General features: G+C 35.9%; 1 protein-coding gene across 2 annotated transcripts in view; it reads left to right on the forward strand.

Moving 5' to 3' along the window:
- atp10b (ATPase phospholipid transporting 10B) overlaps nt 1-16,312 on the forward strand; it is a 49,652-nt gene extending 33,340 nt beyond the window's left edge. For both annotated transcript variants that reach the window (XM_088604055.1, XM_088604056.1), the window contains 10 exons: nt 521-647; nt 1,018-1,202; nt 4,795-5,101; nt 7,287-7,363; nt 8,109-8,234; nt 8,551-8,751; nt 9,776-9,856; nt 9,945-10,049; nt 11,130-11,317; nt 11,622-16,312. In XM_088604055.1, the coding sequence (XP_088460181.1) occupies nt 521-647; nt 1,018-1,202; nt 4,795-5,101; nt 7,287-7,363; nt 8,109-8,234; nt 8,551-8,751; nt 9,776-9,856; nt 9,945-10,049; nt 11,130-11,317; nt 11,622-12,087 (1,863 nt within the window). In that variant the 3' untranslated portion in view covers nt 12,088-16,312. The remainder of the gene's footprint in view (nt 1-520; nt 648-1,017; nt 1,203-4,794; nt 5,102-7,286; nt 7,364-8,108; nt 8,235-8,550; nt 8,752-9,775; nt 9,857-9,944; nt 10,050-11,129; nt 11,318-11,621) is intronic.
- The last annotated feature ends 403 nt before the right edge of the window (nt 16,313-16,715 follow it).

Genomic DNA, 16,715 nt, shown 5'->3' on the forward strand with positions numbered 1-16,715 from the left:
AGTGATTGTTTTTGGTGTTCAATGTTTTTCCATGCATGCTTTTATTTTGTGTTTATTGTATAGTTTTAGTCTTCTTACAGCTACTGTAGCTACCATACTTTCTCAAGGTCTTTTGATGGCAGTACTCTTGCTAAACATCAATGTAGCCATCACTATGTCTCCTACTACATGAAGTGTTTTTGCTCACTGCAGACAACACAGTATACAAAGCCAATGCCTTAGTGTCAAATTTATTTCTCTATCAGTGGGTGAAATATGATTATTTACGGCTTGTCTGGATCAGAAGCACTGGTTGTCAGGGTTGATTACTTCCACATCCTTTTTTCCTTTCCACACCTATTAAAATTATGTATTTGATCAGCTATACCCAGAAGGGGAAGTTCCTCTAGCAACAAGATACTGTATGATTTTTTATTATTATTATTATTATTATTATTATTATTATTATTATTATTATTATTATTATTATTATTATTATATTAAGTGGTGCCTTTGGAAAAAGCTCCCTCTGCTTCCCCAGGTTCTGAGCGAGAGAGCTTACGAAGACTGGTCCAGTGTGAGAATGGAAGCTGAGGCAGCAATTGATAACAAGGATGAACTGCTAATGGAGACTGCTCTCCACTTGGAAACTAACCTTACATTGCTTGGTAAGGCTGACAATCTGCAAGTTAAAGGATCCTGTGCAGTGCATTTCTTCACTCCATATCCATATAGAGTTGTGATAATTTATTTGCCTTCAGTATATGATTTCTTTCTGTCATATACATTTTGGGGGTTATAACACATGGGCCTCCAGTAATCCTTTGCCAGGTGTTATGCTGATTGCCTGTACTACACCAAATCTTCTATTTGTGTCTAGTAAAAAAACAGTTCTGTTCACTGAGGGCAGAGGTGAGAAGAGTTTGGAAAATGTAGAAGTTATTCTGAATTTCACATTCTTTTACCAGAAAAAATGGGAAGTTATTTTTTCCTTGATCAGTTTCTAAACGAAATTATCTTTATCTATTCATTTTGTAGGGGCCACTGGCATTGAAGACCGGCTACAGGAAGGAGTGCCAGACACTATTGAAGCCCTCCGTGAAGCTGGCATACAGATTTGGGTGCTGACAGGAGACAAACAGGAGACTGCAGTAAATATTGCCTATTCCTGCAAACTACTGGACCAGACGGACATTGTCTTCACTATAAATACAGATAGCAAGGTACACTTCAAAAGAAAAAGATCAATTCATTCTCCTTTTTCTTAATTCACACAATTTTAAAGAATAAAAACAGTGATAACAAGAACCATTAGCACTTTTTTTGCTCTCCAGTCCAACCAGCAGTGTGTTCAATAGGATTTTTCAAGAGTATGAGCCACGGGGAATAACAAGTAGCATTTCATCTCCTTGATATTTTATAGTAAAGCTTTCATGTAGTAAACTTGTTTTCTAAGTGAAGAATAACATTTTGGAGCAGTATATTAATAGACATCATACATGTATTTTTTATTTGCTGTCAAAATCTATGTGCTCATGGATATGCTAATACAACCTACAAAAATGCCAAAGAAGTTTGTTCTGTACACAAAAGAGAAAAAAGAAACTATCATTAAAATTTAAATTAGTTCATTGAGTATGAATTTATCAAATATTAATAACTTTCAACTCAGGCTTTAGGCAAGACACAGCAGGCCCTTAGACCTACACCTTTATACTTAACTCCTCCAGGTAATATGTTGTGCATTTGATAAAAGAGATTGACATGTGAGGAGACAGAAGCTGAAATTACAACACTGCAGTTATTAGCATTACAATAGTACTAGACCTTCAGAGACTTGGAAGCTGAATTCCATCTGCAATGCAGAGAGTCATAATAAAAACAGACAGATAAGCTTTCATGCTCTACTGTGAAAATGTATTGCCATCTATTGAGCTATGATATACTTTACAGAGGGCATAAAGAAGACAACTTCATTATTCTCTGTAAAGCTCTGATTTCAGTTGGTCAGAAACAGAAAGGAGCAACTGGTTTCTGACCCATGCTAAGAAAGGTGGAGAAATGACTCGGTGAAAGTAGGAGGCAGATTTCAATAATACTTTTAGAAGCTTTTATGAACTGATTGAAAGATGACTGTCTCCTTGAATCACAAGGCATCTTATACATAGCTAAGAATGTGCCCCCTCCTCTTGTTAAAAATGAGCAGTTTTATGTATTTTCATTCTTACATCTGTTTCTGTAGAGAGCACAGGTTTATCAGTCTCATCTCAAGATGAGCAAATACTCTCAAGAGATGCTGTCAAGATTTCTCTGTGCTTGGTGTTTCACCAAAAGAGATTTTTTTCTCTCTTAAGATATGTAAAACAAAGGAGCCAGTTACATGTCATTACATTTCTCGAACACCTTCTTTCTTATTGCCCTCCCACACCTAGAATTAACAGAAAAATATAGGGATTTTCAAGTGCAGTTTTTGTCTTATTTAAGTAGCAGATTAAATCCAGTTCAGTCATTCTGTTCTTTAAGCATCACATCACTGAGACTTATACAGTACATCTGAATGGCTGCTTGAAAGCATTCTGTTCTAAAAGAACGTTCTACAAAAAATCAACGTGTCCTCCTGTTTAGTGGCAAGTATTTTTAGAAAAAATATTTTCTTAATGTCTTATTTAAAATGTTTTTTCAAAAATGTTGGTGATTCTCCTTCAATATTCAAGGACATCAGTTGTCCTTCATGTAATATAGTCTCAAATAATGCACTTTATTTTTCCTGTATGGTTCAGTACCAGAATAGGAATCAAGCACTACAACAGCATTCCAAGCATTGCCCTTTAACCCTAAATTTAGTGATTCTTCAAAGATAATTGTAGAGTTTCACGTCATCAGGGTGACCTGATTGCAAGAGATAGGATGTTTGTTTAATGTGGAAGTCGTTCTTAAGTTGCTGTGCCAGCTGGAAAGTGAGGTGTGCTCTTTTTTTGCATTCACTTTCCAGCTGAGTCATAAAAATCTTGTTGGGGCCTCTTCCAAATTAAAAAAAATAGGCGTGTGCACACATGCACACAGGGACAGATTTGAGACTCCAATTGACCTAGCCAGCATATTAGTGGGAAGTGGAAGAAAACCAGAGTACCCAGTTAGAATCCATGTGGATAGTGGGAGAACATGCAAACTCCACGAAGAAGGCACCCAGGATGAAACTGGCTGAAGAACTGTAAGCTGTTGAGCAGTGCTAACCACCATGAGGCCCCAGTTTTTACCTTGATGTTTTCTGATGTTTGTATTTATATTTTAAAGCTAATGATTTTTTCATAGACCCATAATATCAACAAATCTTGCCAAGAACAGGATGGGGCTGATGATGAGCATAGCACCTAGGTATTGCAGAAATGTTGTTTTTCTTGATAGCAGAGGTGGGGGGAACAAACTTCCATTCTAATTGGTGCATTTCCCTCTTGGCTTCTTTTCTTGACAGACCTCCATTGATTTTTTGCAATCTTGACTGTTAGTTAGTGAGCACTTAATTGCCCCCCCAACCCCCCCCCCAGCTCTTTTCAAATGTAAAATGCATGTATTAAGTCATTGCATGCCTTCAGCTAGTTTCCTTTTAATTGAAATTTGCAATGTGGCCAAAAGCTTAGTCATTAGAAAAAAATTACGTATTAGTAAAGGTCAAGCGACACATGATATACTCATTGTCCTTTATGACTTTTATGTGTGTTTTTTTAAATATCATTTTTACTAACTGTCACAATTAAATTCCATAAGACCACATACTTCCATTATAATTATAATGAAGAAATACAGTTGTGCACTTGAATTTCTGAATAGCCAGCAATTCATGACTAGTTTTTCATTGTTTTCTGGAATGTATTTCTGGCTTTTGAACAAAGTCCCTGTGACTTGAAGTATTATGAGCACATCGCAGTGTGCTGCATTTCTGTAGCTTACAAACTCGGCCCACAATGCAGTAATTAGTTGACATTTGGTCATTATTTTAGATGTGGATATTCATAGAATTTTAACTTTTTTATTTCTGTAAGTTACTATTTCATGTATTTCAGTTCATATAATGGACACGTGGAACAGATGTTTGTCCAGCTGCTGGTTATCTTGATTTGCACCAATTACAGCATTACCATTTTATTCAGTTAGGGGCAAAAGGCATCAATAATATCTACAACACAATTTCCAGGTGTCCCCTGGACTCATGATAGCTTATTCGGGTTGTGTTTTGTCAAAAAGCTACAGTATACTCTCCTTAAACTGCTGTGCACACATTTGTGATTGAAATAAATTTTAAAAGAGCTTGTATTCAGCAGGCATAAAAGGACAGGTGGAGCATGTCATTAACTACTAGAAAACACGTTCCACATGGGCCCATAAGTTCTGTCATATCCATGATCAAAACCACTTTGCAAAAAGGCATCACACGTTGTAGTTTGCCTAAATAAAAATGTGAAGAAACACTTTGTCAGTAAGCTACACTCATAGGTGTGATAACATTTCAAAATTTTGCCTGTGACCTAAAATTAAATTTTTTTTAGTCATTTCTCTTGCCTTTTTTGGAGTATCTCCACAGTTTGTGCTGTACCAGGATGGTTCATGATGACTGTGTTTATTGATTATTGATGATCTAGTTATGGACACAATCATGATGATGCAAGATGGCAGTGATTTTATACACATCTTATAGATTTTGTAGGTTATAATGCTAATGGTGTGGCTTTTGTTTTGCAGTAATAAGATGTGTGTATTCTAGTATCAGTCTAATAAAAAGGTATGCTGACATTTTCTGTCTTGTTTTTATATCTATAGGAGGCCTGTGAGTCCATACTTGACTGCACCATTGAGGAAGTAAAGAAATATGATCCTGTTTCCCAGTCTGAGTTATTTAGAGTAGGTATGACCTCAGTCAGGCCTGTGGCTGAGGTGTACCCCAAGTTTGGCCTGGTGATTGATGGCAGGACACTCAGCTTTGTTTTTGAGGAGGACCTCAAAACGAAGTTCCTCGAACTGGCTCAGCGCTGCCGCTCTGTGCTCTGCTGTCGTGCCACTCCTCTGCAGAAGAGCTCTGTGGTCAAGCTGGCACGAGAACAGTTGAAAGTCATGACCCTCGCCATAGGTACTAAACTAATTGCTCTATACTTTTATGCCTGACTTTACAAAAATATTTATTACTAACATTTAATGTCCTCATAGTCCATCAAGTTCATATACCTATATTTATAAGCTTAAGTTGATATGGAGATCTTTATGTTGAGATGAACTATAGGGAGATTTATGTTGAGATGAACTATAGGGAACCAACTTCTTCTGCATCGAGCTTAGTCCACATTAGCTTTCCAGTTTAACTTATAAGGATCACAATGTACCATCAGAGACAATGAGATTCAGTAGCCTCTTGTACAATGCAGTCCGTAAGTATTTGGACAGTGACACAATTGTTGTTGTTTTGGCTCTGTACTCCAGCACATTGGATTTGAAATGAAACAATGACTATGAGGTTAAAGTGGAGAATGTCAGCTTTAATTTGAGGATATTTACATCTACTGTATATTGGGTGAACCATATAGGAATCACAGCCCTTTTTATACATAGTCCTCCCATTTTAGGGGACCAAAAGTAATTGTACAATTTGCTGCTCAGTTGTTTCTTGGCGTGCTGTGTGTTGTTGCATCATTATTTCATGGACAAGAGAGCTAACAAAAGGTCTAGAGTTAATTCTAGATGTGGCATTTGCATCTGGGGCCTGTTGCTGTTGTCTCTCAACATGAGGACCAAAGGATTTTCAATGCCAGTGAAGCAGGCCATCATGAGGCTGAAAAATCAGAATAAATCAATCAGAGACCTTAGCCAAAACATTAGGTGTGTCAAAATCAACTGTTTGGTATGTTGTTAAGAAGCAAGAATGCACTGGTGAGCTCAGCAATAGCAAACGACCTGGTAGACCACGGAAGACCAAAGTAGTGGATGACTGAAGAATACTTTCAATCGTGACAAAAAAAACAACCTTTTTGACTGTTGAACAGATCAGGAACACTCTCCAGGATGTAGGCATACAGTAGATGTGTCAAAGACTAAAGACCATAAAGAGAAAATTACACCAGCATAATCTCGGAAGGTTCACCACAAACCACTGCTAAGAAAGGCTGCAGAAAGGCCAGGTTACGGTTTTCTAAAGTACATAAAGCCTCAAGAATTCTGGGACAAAGCCTTATGGACAGATGAGACGAAGAATAACCTGTACCAGAATGATGGAAAGAGAAACATATGGAAAAAAAATAGAACTGCTCATGATCCAAAGCATACCACCTCATCTGTGAAACATGGTGAAGGTAGTGTCAGGGCTTGGGCATGTATGGCTTCCAGTGGAACTGGCTCACTTATCTTTATTGATGATGTGACTGCAGACAGCAGCAGCAGGATGAATTCTGAAGTGTACAGAAGCTTCTGCTTAGATCCAACCAAATGCTTCAAAACTCATTGGATGGCGCTTCACCTTGCAGCAGGACAATGACCCCAAACATACTTCTAAAGCAACTATGGCATTTTTCAGAGCCAAAAAGTGGAATGTTTTTGATTGGCCAAGTCAATGACCCGACCTGAATCCAGTTGAGCATGCATTTCACTTACTGCAGACAAGACTGAAAGCAAAAAGCTCCCGAAACAAACAGGATCTGAAAATGGCTGAATTACAGGCCTGGCAGAGCATCACCAGGAAAAATTCCCAATGTCTGGTGATGTCTATGGGTCGCAGACTTCAGGCAGTCATTAATTGCAAATTTTATTTAAGATTATGTTAATGTGTCCAATTACTTTAGATCTCATGAAATGAACTATGTACTAAGTTTAAAAAGGGCTGTGATTCCTATATAAGGAATTACCTATATGGTTCACCCAATATAGACATAAATACCCTCGAATTAAAGATGACATTCTGCACTTTAACCTCATTGTCATTGATTGATTTCAAATCCAATATGCTGGCGTACAGAGCCAAAACAGCAAAAATTGTGTCATAGTCCAAATACTTATGGACTGCACTGTAAGTAGCTGATTTTCTGTGTGAAAAAAATGGTGTCTTAGTCTCCCTGCTAATACTGCCTTCCCTTTCATAGCCTTTTCCTGTGCATTGATGCAGCACAACAAACATGCCAACGCTGAAAGATTTCATGTTAAATTAGCCATTTTTCTGTCATTGTATGTACCATTACCATGTGTAAGCATTTGTTGTCACAGTGAAATTGTAAGGCAGGAATTGCCACTGATGACTGATCTATTATTTTTATTTCCTTCTGTAATTTTAGGGGATGGTGCTAATGATGTAAACATGATTCAGGCAGCAGACATTGGAATTGGAATTTCTGGACAGGAAGGAATGCAGGTGTGTGTAACATATACCTGATGTTTAGGTTTCTTTTTTCAAAAACCTAAATTAGCAAGTTGCGATTTAGCAGTTCACTTGCTAAGGGATATACAAAAAAATGTTAAAATAAAAAAGGAAGCTTAACTAAAATTTAAAAGAAAAGCATATCTTAAGAGATAAATGCTAAAACGTAAAAGACAGAATTTAGATCTTCAGGAAGAGGTTCCGTGCAAAAAGTCAATTTTATTTCCTGCCTTTCCAAATTTTTATGTAATTGGATTTGGAAATGTTTTCAAACAATTTGAAAGAAAATAAGATTGGATCTGGAACACCAATATTCTCTTTGGTGTATGAAGCAAAATTAATTTTAGTGTGTTTCCATTACCACATTAACTCTGAAACATCTTACTTTCTGAGTAAAACGTAAGGTCAGGTTTCATTGTTTAGTTACTAGTTTTATGTTGATATAGTGTTTTACATACATGGACAGATTGCTCTAAAAAAATGTTCTTTCACTGCTTGCTCTTAAATTGGGTTTAGGACTTCATTCTCATACAAATGCAAAACAATCATTCCCCAAGAAACACTTCTGATTTCAGTCGCATAGCAGTCGTAAGCATAATAAGGCATATTATGCACGTTTTATTTTATTATTTCTCTTAAGGACTTTCTAATTTATACAAATCATTTTAACCTCATTGTACTTCTAAATTTGTACAAGGATCACTCTTCTAATGAACATGTCAATGCATTCATTTTGTAGGCAGTGATGGCCAGTGATTTTGCCATATCCCGTTTTAAGTACCTTAAAAAGCTGTTGCTAGTTCATGGCCATTGGTGCTACAGCAGACTGGCAAACATGATTATCTACTTTTTCTACAAGAATGTAGTAAGTATCCACTGGGTCATGCTAGAATGGAATGTTCTATCAAAGGATGGATTTTTCTACTTGTTTGCCTTCATTTATGTTATTAGGTCTTGTCAAAACTGAGCTGTTCATCCTTTAAGAAAGTGAATTACTACTTACTTAACTTTTAGCAGTTAGCGATTTTAATGAAAGATTTTAACTATTCATTATCCCATAATGAATTAACATATAATAAGGTGTATTTCTTTTTTCCAAAAATATATTTAACAGCATTGAAGACTAATTTCTCAATTTACACATGAAATAACTGAATTTTTTTTTTATTATTTGAAACCAGACATATGTGAACCTCTTGTTCTGGTACCAATTTTACTGTGGATTTTCGGGAGCTGCGATGATTGATTACTGGCTGATGATATTTTTCAACCTGCTTTTCACTTCACTACCCCCCATCATTTTTGGCATTATGGAAAAAGACATCTCTGCTGAAACACTTCTAGGCTTACCAGAGCTATACAAGAGTGGCCAAAAATCCGAGGTTAGTATTGTTGTAATCTTGGCCAAAAATGGTCTGTAAAACCAGAAAAGGCTCCTTTTCTCATTGTGTTGACCTATGAAACAAAAGAACCCTGGAGAATGAGTCCTGATTGTCAGTAAAGACATCTCTGGTGAGGCATTTCAAGGGTGGCTGAATGCATATAATGGACATATTCAGCACCAGTAAAAGCTTCCTCTGAATTTCTAAAGTATTATATGTTATATAGCAGAACAATAAACCAGGAACCTCTGAGTGTTATTGCTTCCTTGAGACTTGCTTGTGACTTCAATTAATAAAGGCCTTATTAACAACATCTGCCTCAAGGACTGTTGCAACAGTGCTAAAAATTCTGCATGTCATTACAAGTGCTGTATGTATTTGCGATGCAGAGTATTTACTCTTGTAAGTGAAAATTTATACTGTCTTGAGGCACAACACAGAGATAAATTAGTCATTTTGTGGAGATTGGTAATTTATTAGTAGTAGAGTACGACAGATCTAGTTCAATAGGAATTCTCACAGAAGCCATTAGCTGCCTGTTATATGAATAATAATTCACTTGTGTCTTACATTTTAATGGATGCTGTTTATCCTGGGTTACAGGATGTTATTGTAACATGGTTAAGTACAAGTAAAAGGGTTTAGTGTCATTTTAATTGTATGTCTGGAAGTTCATATATAAAATAATCACATATTTTATAGAGATGTTTGTACAGGATGCTTTGTACACAATATATTTATGTAATATTGTAAAAACCAAGTTCCAAATATGTAAGTAAACATAGCACATAGGTTTTCTTAATTGACAACATAAAGCTCGTAAAGATTGCATTCTTCTATGCCAGAAGTTTAACTTCTGTTTGTTTTGAGGGAATTGTTTCAGTAGCCATTAAATCAACATTGTTATGAAAGATTAAGTTTTTTGTTAAAAACAAGCCATGAATATTGATACATTGCAGTCATTGTGTATTCAATATTCTTTCAATTACTTTCATAAATATCTATATACTGCTTTTGATTTCAGGGATATAAGTGGCATACTTTTTGGATTGCAATGTTGGATGCCTTTTACCAAAGTCTTATCTGCTTTTTTGTCCCTTACCTCGTAAGTATAATACTTCAGTTATATTTTGGATCAATATTTTTTGTACTATTGGTCAGTTCATGTCTTTTTTCTTGTTTTTCTTTGGTAGACATACGAGGGTTCTGATATTGACATATATTCTTTTGGAACTCCCATGAACACTGTGGCATTATTTATTATTCTTTTACACCTGGCCATGGAGATAAAAAACTGGGTAAGCACTCTGTTTTTTTAGTTTGCACTGTAGTTGATGAAAAATTGTTCATCTTTATTTGTGTCTTTACAGCATTTCTCCAATTTGCAGAGTAGAAATGTGACTACAAGCTATTGCAAAGGACAGTGTCTCTATTTCTACCTTGTACTGTTCATAGAAAATAAGAAAAACATATTTGACTCATGTTATAACATGTTGACCTACATGTTGAGCTGCAGTGTTTGACAGAAGAGGGGGTAAAGTTCTTTGGGGGTTTTTATATGGGGTCAGAGTGCAGGGTCATCCCTTTATATTTGGCGCCCCTGGAGCAGCTGGGGTTAAGGGCCTTGCTCAGGGGTCCAATGGAGTAAGATTCCTCAGCCGGTCACCGGCAACCTTCCAGCCACAGGCGCAGATCCTGAGCCACAGTGCAACCGCTCCGCCCTTATATGGGCCTAGGATATGGCATAGTCTCTAACCCCTGTAACATTACCCCATTTTGTGTTTGTAATAGAAAGAGATCATCTAATGTACTTAATAGTATGGCAGGTTGGAGTGAGAATTATGTCATTTGAGACCGAGTAGTTGCAATTTCAGCAAAATAAAGTATTAAAGGAAAAAGGGCCTTTTTGAGGAGATTATTATCCTGAAGAACAAGGCCTTTTTGATGAGAATATTATTCTGAAGAACAAAGACAGGAAGTGTTTTTCCTTTTCTGGGATTAAGATTTCTGAAAACATATATTTAAGCCTCGGAAAGATGGAGTGGTTTCTTTTGTTCTGGTGTTTCCTTGTCATACTCTAGAGGACAAGTGACAAAGAGCCTAGCTGTGGTGATCTGCACCTCCAAGGTGTTGCAAAAGCAGAAAAAGTAAATGTAAAAAAAAAACTTATAAATTCTCTGATGCCGTTTTTCATCGTTTTTTTAAAGTTTCGGAAAGTACTCCAAGTGGAATAGACAACAAAAGCATTTTTTCTACCCCCTGCTATGCAAGCAAATCCTTTATAGACCACTGGACATTCATGTATTCCAGAAAAGGCATCTGGAAACTGCACACTGTCTTCCATCATTGTGATTGCATGCTTTGTCATTTTTTTCCAGACAGTGGTTCACTGGGCTACAATGATAGGTAGTGTCCTATTATATTTCATTGTGGCTCTTGCCTTCAGTGCTTGCTGCATTACCTGCAACCCACCCTCTAATCCCTTCTGGATCATGGAGGGGCAAATGGCAGATCCACGTTTCTACCTGGTTTGCATCATAACTCCTATAATTGCGCTGCTACCAAGGTAATCCATCTTAACTGCTTGGCCTTCGATTTGTGCTGCACACATCCTAGAAGTAATTAGCTTGCGACATTAATTTGGCTTGTTGAAAATTGATAGCTGAAGAAATGAAAAGCATAGCCCTGCCTCTGAACAAGCCATAGAAATGTCAATATGTGATGAATATTGAAACAATGGAAAGACATTCCCATAACATCTTGAGGCATGCAAAAGTTTATTTTCAGTGTTCTGAAAGTTTGCAGGATATAGTAAAGGAAAACGGGGGACAAGAGATCACAAGGAGCTCACTGTTTGTCATCTTTTCCAGATATCTGATTCGCATTTTGCAAGGTACCTTTGCCTTCTCACCTCTTCATCGGGCACGACAGCTTGACCAGCTGGACAAAACTACAAGGGAAATTTTGATCAAGGAATGGAGGGATAGCAGCAGTATAAGACAGTGCATTGCCTCACAAACTGATCTGCCTTCGCCATCCTCCCCAGTTTATAATGGTGGCGAGCTGCCAAGAGAAGGCAGCGCTGAGGCTTCTTTTTACAATGCAGAATCTCACTCTGGGACCACACTTAGTCAGAGGAATCCAGGGAAGGGGATGTCAAGTGGGACAGAGGTTGTTTCTGGCAACCAGCAAGTTCTGCAGCACAGAACCTCAAACTTTCCCACCATCGTCTCTGATCCACGGAATGATACTGAAAACAGCAGCGCATGCAGGAATGATAGCCCTGACCCTTTCAACCCAGGTCACCAGCGATCCATCAGCACCATGACAATTTAGTGAGAACACAGGAGGAAAGGGAAACAGGGATTTAGGGATTGCCATTTATTTTGCCATTTAGTAGTCACAATCTACACAAAGCCTGTTACTTTCTTTCTTTTGAATCCCATATTGGGAGTCTCAAAAATAATGAGTATTATGTTCATTTATTGATGTTTTTAAAACTCAACTGAAAGTACAATATTTATTAGTGTCTTAACCAACGTTATTAGTAAGAGAATGAGGTGAATGTTTACATTTTGTATCGCACTTTGCTTCTTTTTTTGAGTGCTTGAGTGAAGAAATATTTGTTTGTCTCATGCATACAAAGCCAGGAAGAAATCTCATTAAAATATTGCTGAAATGAAGACATAGTTAAACCAAAATAAGGTTTATTTCTGGCATTCACAGTTTTGACATACTGTACACAGCTATCTCTAGAAAATATCTAGTCCAATTACCAGCAGAACTCGTAGAGTTACGTTACCTGAGTATTCTCCATTTAAATGTTTTAAAATACTTCTCTAGTCAGAACCATGTTAAATGTTTGGTTATATTTTTTCTTATCTGCCAAATTGATTTGTTTCAAAATGCAATACACATTTACCTCATTTGTATGTACTGTAGTTCATATTCTGTGAAATGGCACTTTCATTAACAGTAATCATTTAATATTGTTTTTCAAGTCCTGGGATTATGTTATAAAACCTGTGTAAGAGTTTGTAGTTATACATTAATATGTTTATACTTATAAATATATAAAGTAATTACAGTATAATTGATATACTTGTATTATGTTATTTCCCACTTAATGAGAGAAAAGTAGTCTAATGGTATCATGTGTTTTTATTTAAAATTATAATTATATGTATCACCAAAAATTGAAGACTTACAGTATTTTTCCAACATTGTTCTTAGTTGTTGGTTACAGTTTTATCAAGTGAACAAATACTGTACTCTAAAGATATATTTTTGTCTTGCATGATGAATTGTGCTACTTTGAAACTTTGTAATACATGGCACAGTATATTATTAAGACACTTTAGAAATGAGGATGATGTTTTTTTATTGTTTTGTGGTAGTGATCTTAATGTTTATGGGAGCACGTACTGGAGATATCCCTTTGTGTACAGTTTACAAGAGAGTAATTCCCCCCTTTCCCAAAAAGTAATTTAACTTACTTTTTGGGAAAGGTATTTTTGTTTTGTCTTTTTTTGGGGGGTTCAAAGAACTATCATTTTGTTTTTTCATCTCATTTGGGACATACTAATTTCATTTCTTTGCAGTTTAATCACATTTAATCAAATCAAAAGAAATTGTTTCAATTTTTTAAAAACCTATAAACTGCATAGAATTGTATAATTTTTTCAGTGTCATGCTACAACAGATCAATATGCACTGCTATGCAAAAGTCTTAGAAATGTAGACAACACCAGGACATATGATAGAACATCACCTCCACCAGTGTTTTAAACTATGCATATATTTTATAATAACTTCGTTATTGAAACGGCTTAGACTGGGAGAGAAGAAAACACGATTGCCATTTAATCATCTTTCATTTACATTGATCATGATTCTCAAAAACTTGATCACAGTAACTCAAGGTTAAAACATGAACAGCAAATATGAAGTATTGTAGTAAAATATTAAAGTTTCTAATCAAATCTTATTGACTCACTGTCAGATGTCCCTTGTTATAACAGAATTTGTTTCTTTCTATTTATCCATAAAGGTAAAAGACTATTTAATGTACTACACAATGCAGGTCTATCAAAATTAACTTTACACATAAATGTCATTGAAAATCACCATAAAGAGTAAAACACAGATACTTTGCATTGTTCTAATCTTTTTGCTCTAAGACCTTTGCAGAGTATTGCATAAAATCTAAATATTTTCACCAGCCGTTTTTATAAAGTGTGTTTATCCACAGATGATGTCAAGCTATAAATATACACTAACACATGTTCTGATTTTTTCTTAGTGAAACCGGGCAACTCTTCAGGAAAGAAAAATCTGTTTATCACACATAGCAACATGCTGAAAGCGTATCATTTCTCCACAGCACTAATATCTACAAACTGCGTGCCTGAGCTTTCAGACTCTTGTAATAATAATTGTCTTCAAGTGGTATCAAGGTGTAGTCGGTTTACTCTGCAGAACATCACATGGTGCATTTTGTAGAATAAGGACCAGAAATGACAACTTGAACTTCAGAAAGTCCTTTTTATCTACCTTCCATAAAGATTGTTAATAAAATAATAATAGTTAGAGGATGTTATGTATACACTACACTTGTACTTTACAGTCTGTTAATGCATACTATACAAGACAATGAGCTGCTGTTGTATGTAATTATATACACCACTAGGACAGTAAGATATTAGACATTTTTGTTAAATAAATGCTTATTTTAAATTTTCTTCAGTGTCCAAAAGATACAGTATATAATTTAGATTGAGCAAATTCTGTTTTCTCGTAGGCTTTAATCTTTTTACTAGGCAAATACTGTAAATAGCTTTTTTTTTCCCCAGTGCTCCCTATTTTACTAGTTACTTCTCAATAGATAGTACCCTTTTATGTTCAACTCACAATTCTTTTTTGAGCTGTAGGTTGAGGAAAGGGAGAGGAAACATTATATAATTTTTATTATTTTTATTATACAATTATGCATACTTGTAAGGCAATGTAAAGACAAAAAATACTTTTAACCAGTTAAAAAGTACTAAATATTTTTCCAATATTTATTTCAATGCCCCTTTACTGAAGCCTTTTGATAATTTAGTAATGTGATTTTTGTTGGTTATTGAGTTTTTAAAAATACTGAAAATGTACTTTACATCTTTACTTGTTTTTGTAAATAAAGTGAATGGGGCCAGCAAAGAATCAAATTTAATAACCTTTCTCTATTAACTAATATGAAGCTATAGAGATTTCATTAAGTTTGCAGAAAGGTCACAAGCTTAACTACTATAATATAAAATAAACGTTCTAATCTGGATTTGTGGACGTACATCTGTAAAAACATTTTAAAAATGTGGATTGCAAAGGTTATTTTGTTCTATTGCATTGATTTTGGTATAGTAGTTTGGCATAGTAACTGAGCTGTCAGCTTTAATTATGCATGTCATTAACATGTTACATATACAGTAGATCAATAGCAGTTTGTGGGGTTCAGTCTTGCTGTCCTCCATGCATGCGAGTCAACCTTGTCCATTTTAAATCATTATTCATTTATATGCTTTGGAACCAGGATAGACATATGCCAGTCTTCTCTTAATCTGATTTGTGAGACAGATGATCAATACTACAGACTTTGAGCTGCGTTTGGTAGACAATGATGTTGAAGCAAATTTAAGGTGTTAGCGAGCCAAATAATAATTTCATGTCAAACAGCTTCCAATGGTCCTTTAATCTGCTGTGAATTAAGCCATAAAGGAGAGACAAGGTGCCAGACCTCACGTAATATCATCATTCTTTACTAAAGGCAAGAAACGTTCAAAGAGATTCAAGTACAAAAACAATTGCTCAATAAATAAACTGTGCAGCACTGTGCAACTATGTATACCATATTAGGATGGCCAACAAAAGCCAAAAATTGCTCATTTCAATACATAAAATGCATTTTGGTCTTAAAAACCATTAATGATAACTTGATTATATATTGTTATTAATCATTTTGTCATCTTGATTTTTTCAGTCTCTCTCATCTAGCAAATCTCGAAGTAGTCTTGACTTCTGTTTACTGTTTCCAAGGATCTTAAGTTATTCAAATACTGTAGTTTAACTGGTTTGAAGGCTGTGGTGTGGTCCCATTTCACAACTAATGTTTTTCTATAGCCTCTACAGGTATAAGTGATATTACACTAAAGTACTGAAGGGAGTAAGCTTCCACTTCAGATTTATTCTGCTTGCCTTCCAGCACGTTTTCCAATTTATAAAAGCTGTTTGTGGACTGTAGTCTGTCGAAGGTGGTATATTTCAATCGCCATGATGTTTTGTAAGTGCACATGTCAGAGAGTGGCTCTCTATGCATTTCACGATACCCTCAGGGCATTATGCTTTTTAAACATGCATTTCCATGAATTTCATCATTGTTTAAGCCCTGTAATGGAGAAGTGGAGTTCACTGATAATGCAAACTGCCCAGCTCCAGAGTGAATCTATTTGTGAGTTATGTAGATCCACTATCTGGACTGCAGCTACTCAAAGTGAGATGAGAATAAAGAGAAGCTAAACTGCAATTGACGACGGCTCACTCTCTTGCACTGCTGGGCCACTGGTGTATTGGTGAGCTGAAGAGCTCATCTGACTTCTTACAGCACTGTTTATCAAACTCTGTTTCTTTCACTTGAGTGGAGGACTGTACATCGTGTACAGAGTTGATTGGAAAACGAGTAGAACTTGGTAACTGAATAATCTGAGGGATTTATTTTGCTTTTCTTAAAACCTTAAAATGCCAACATAAAAATCATGCTAGGTTATCAAATAACTATTAGTTGACAGTGTGAAATAGTTTTATTTTTTAAGTGAGAGCCATTGTAGTGGGGTAACCCTAAAGTGTCACATTTACAGCAGTTAACAAAAATAAATGGCATTATAGGATTTTGTGCTCCTGAAGCAGTAGATGGGACTAAACCCTGGTGT

Source organism: Lepisosteus platostomus, chromosome 13, assembly GCF_059453375.1.
Source record: "Lepisosteus platostomus isolate fLepPlt1 chromosome 13, fLepPlt1.hap1, whole genome shotgun sequence".
Classification (NCBI taxonomy): Eukaryota; Metazoa; Chordata; class Actinopteri; order Semionotiformes; family Lepisosteidae; genus Lepisosteus; species Lepisosteus platostomus.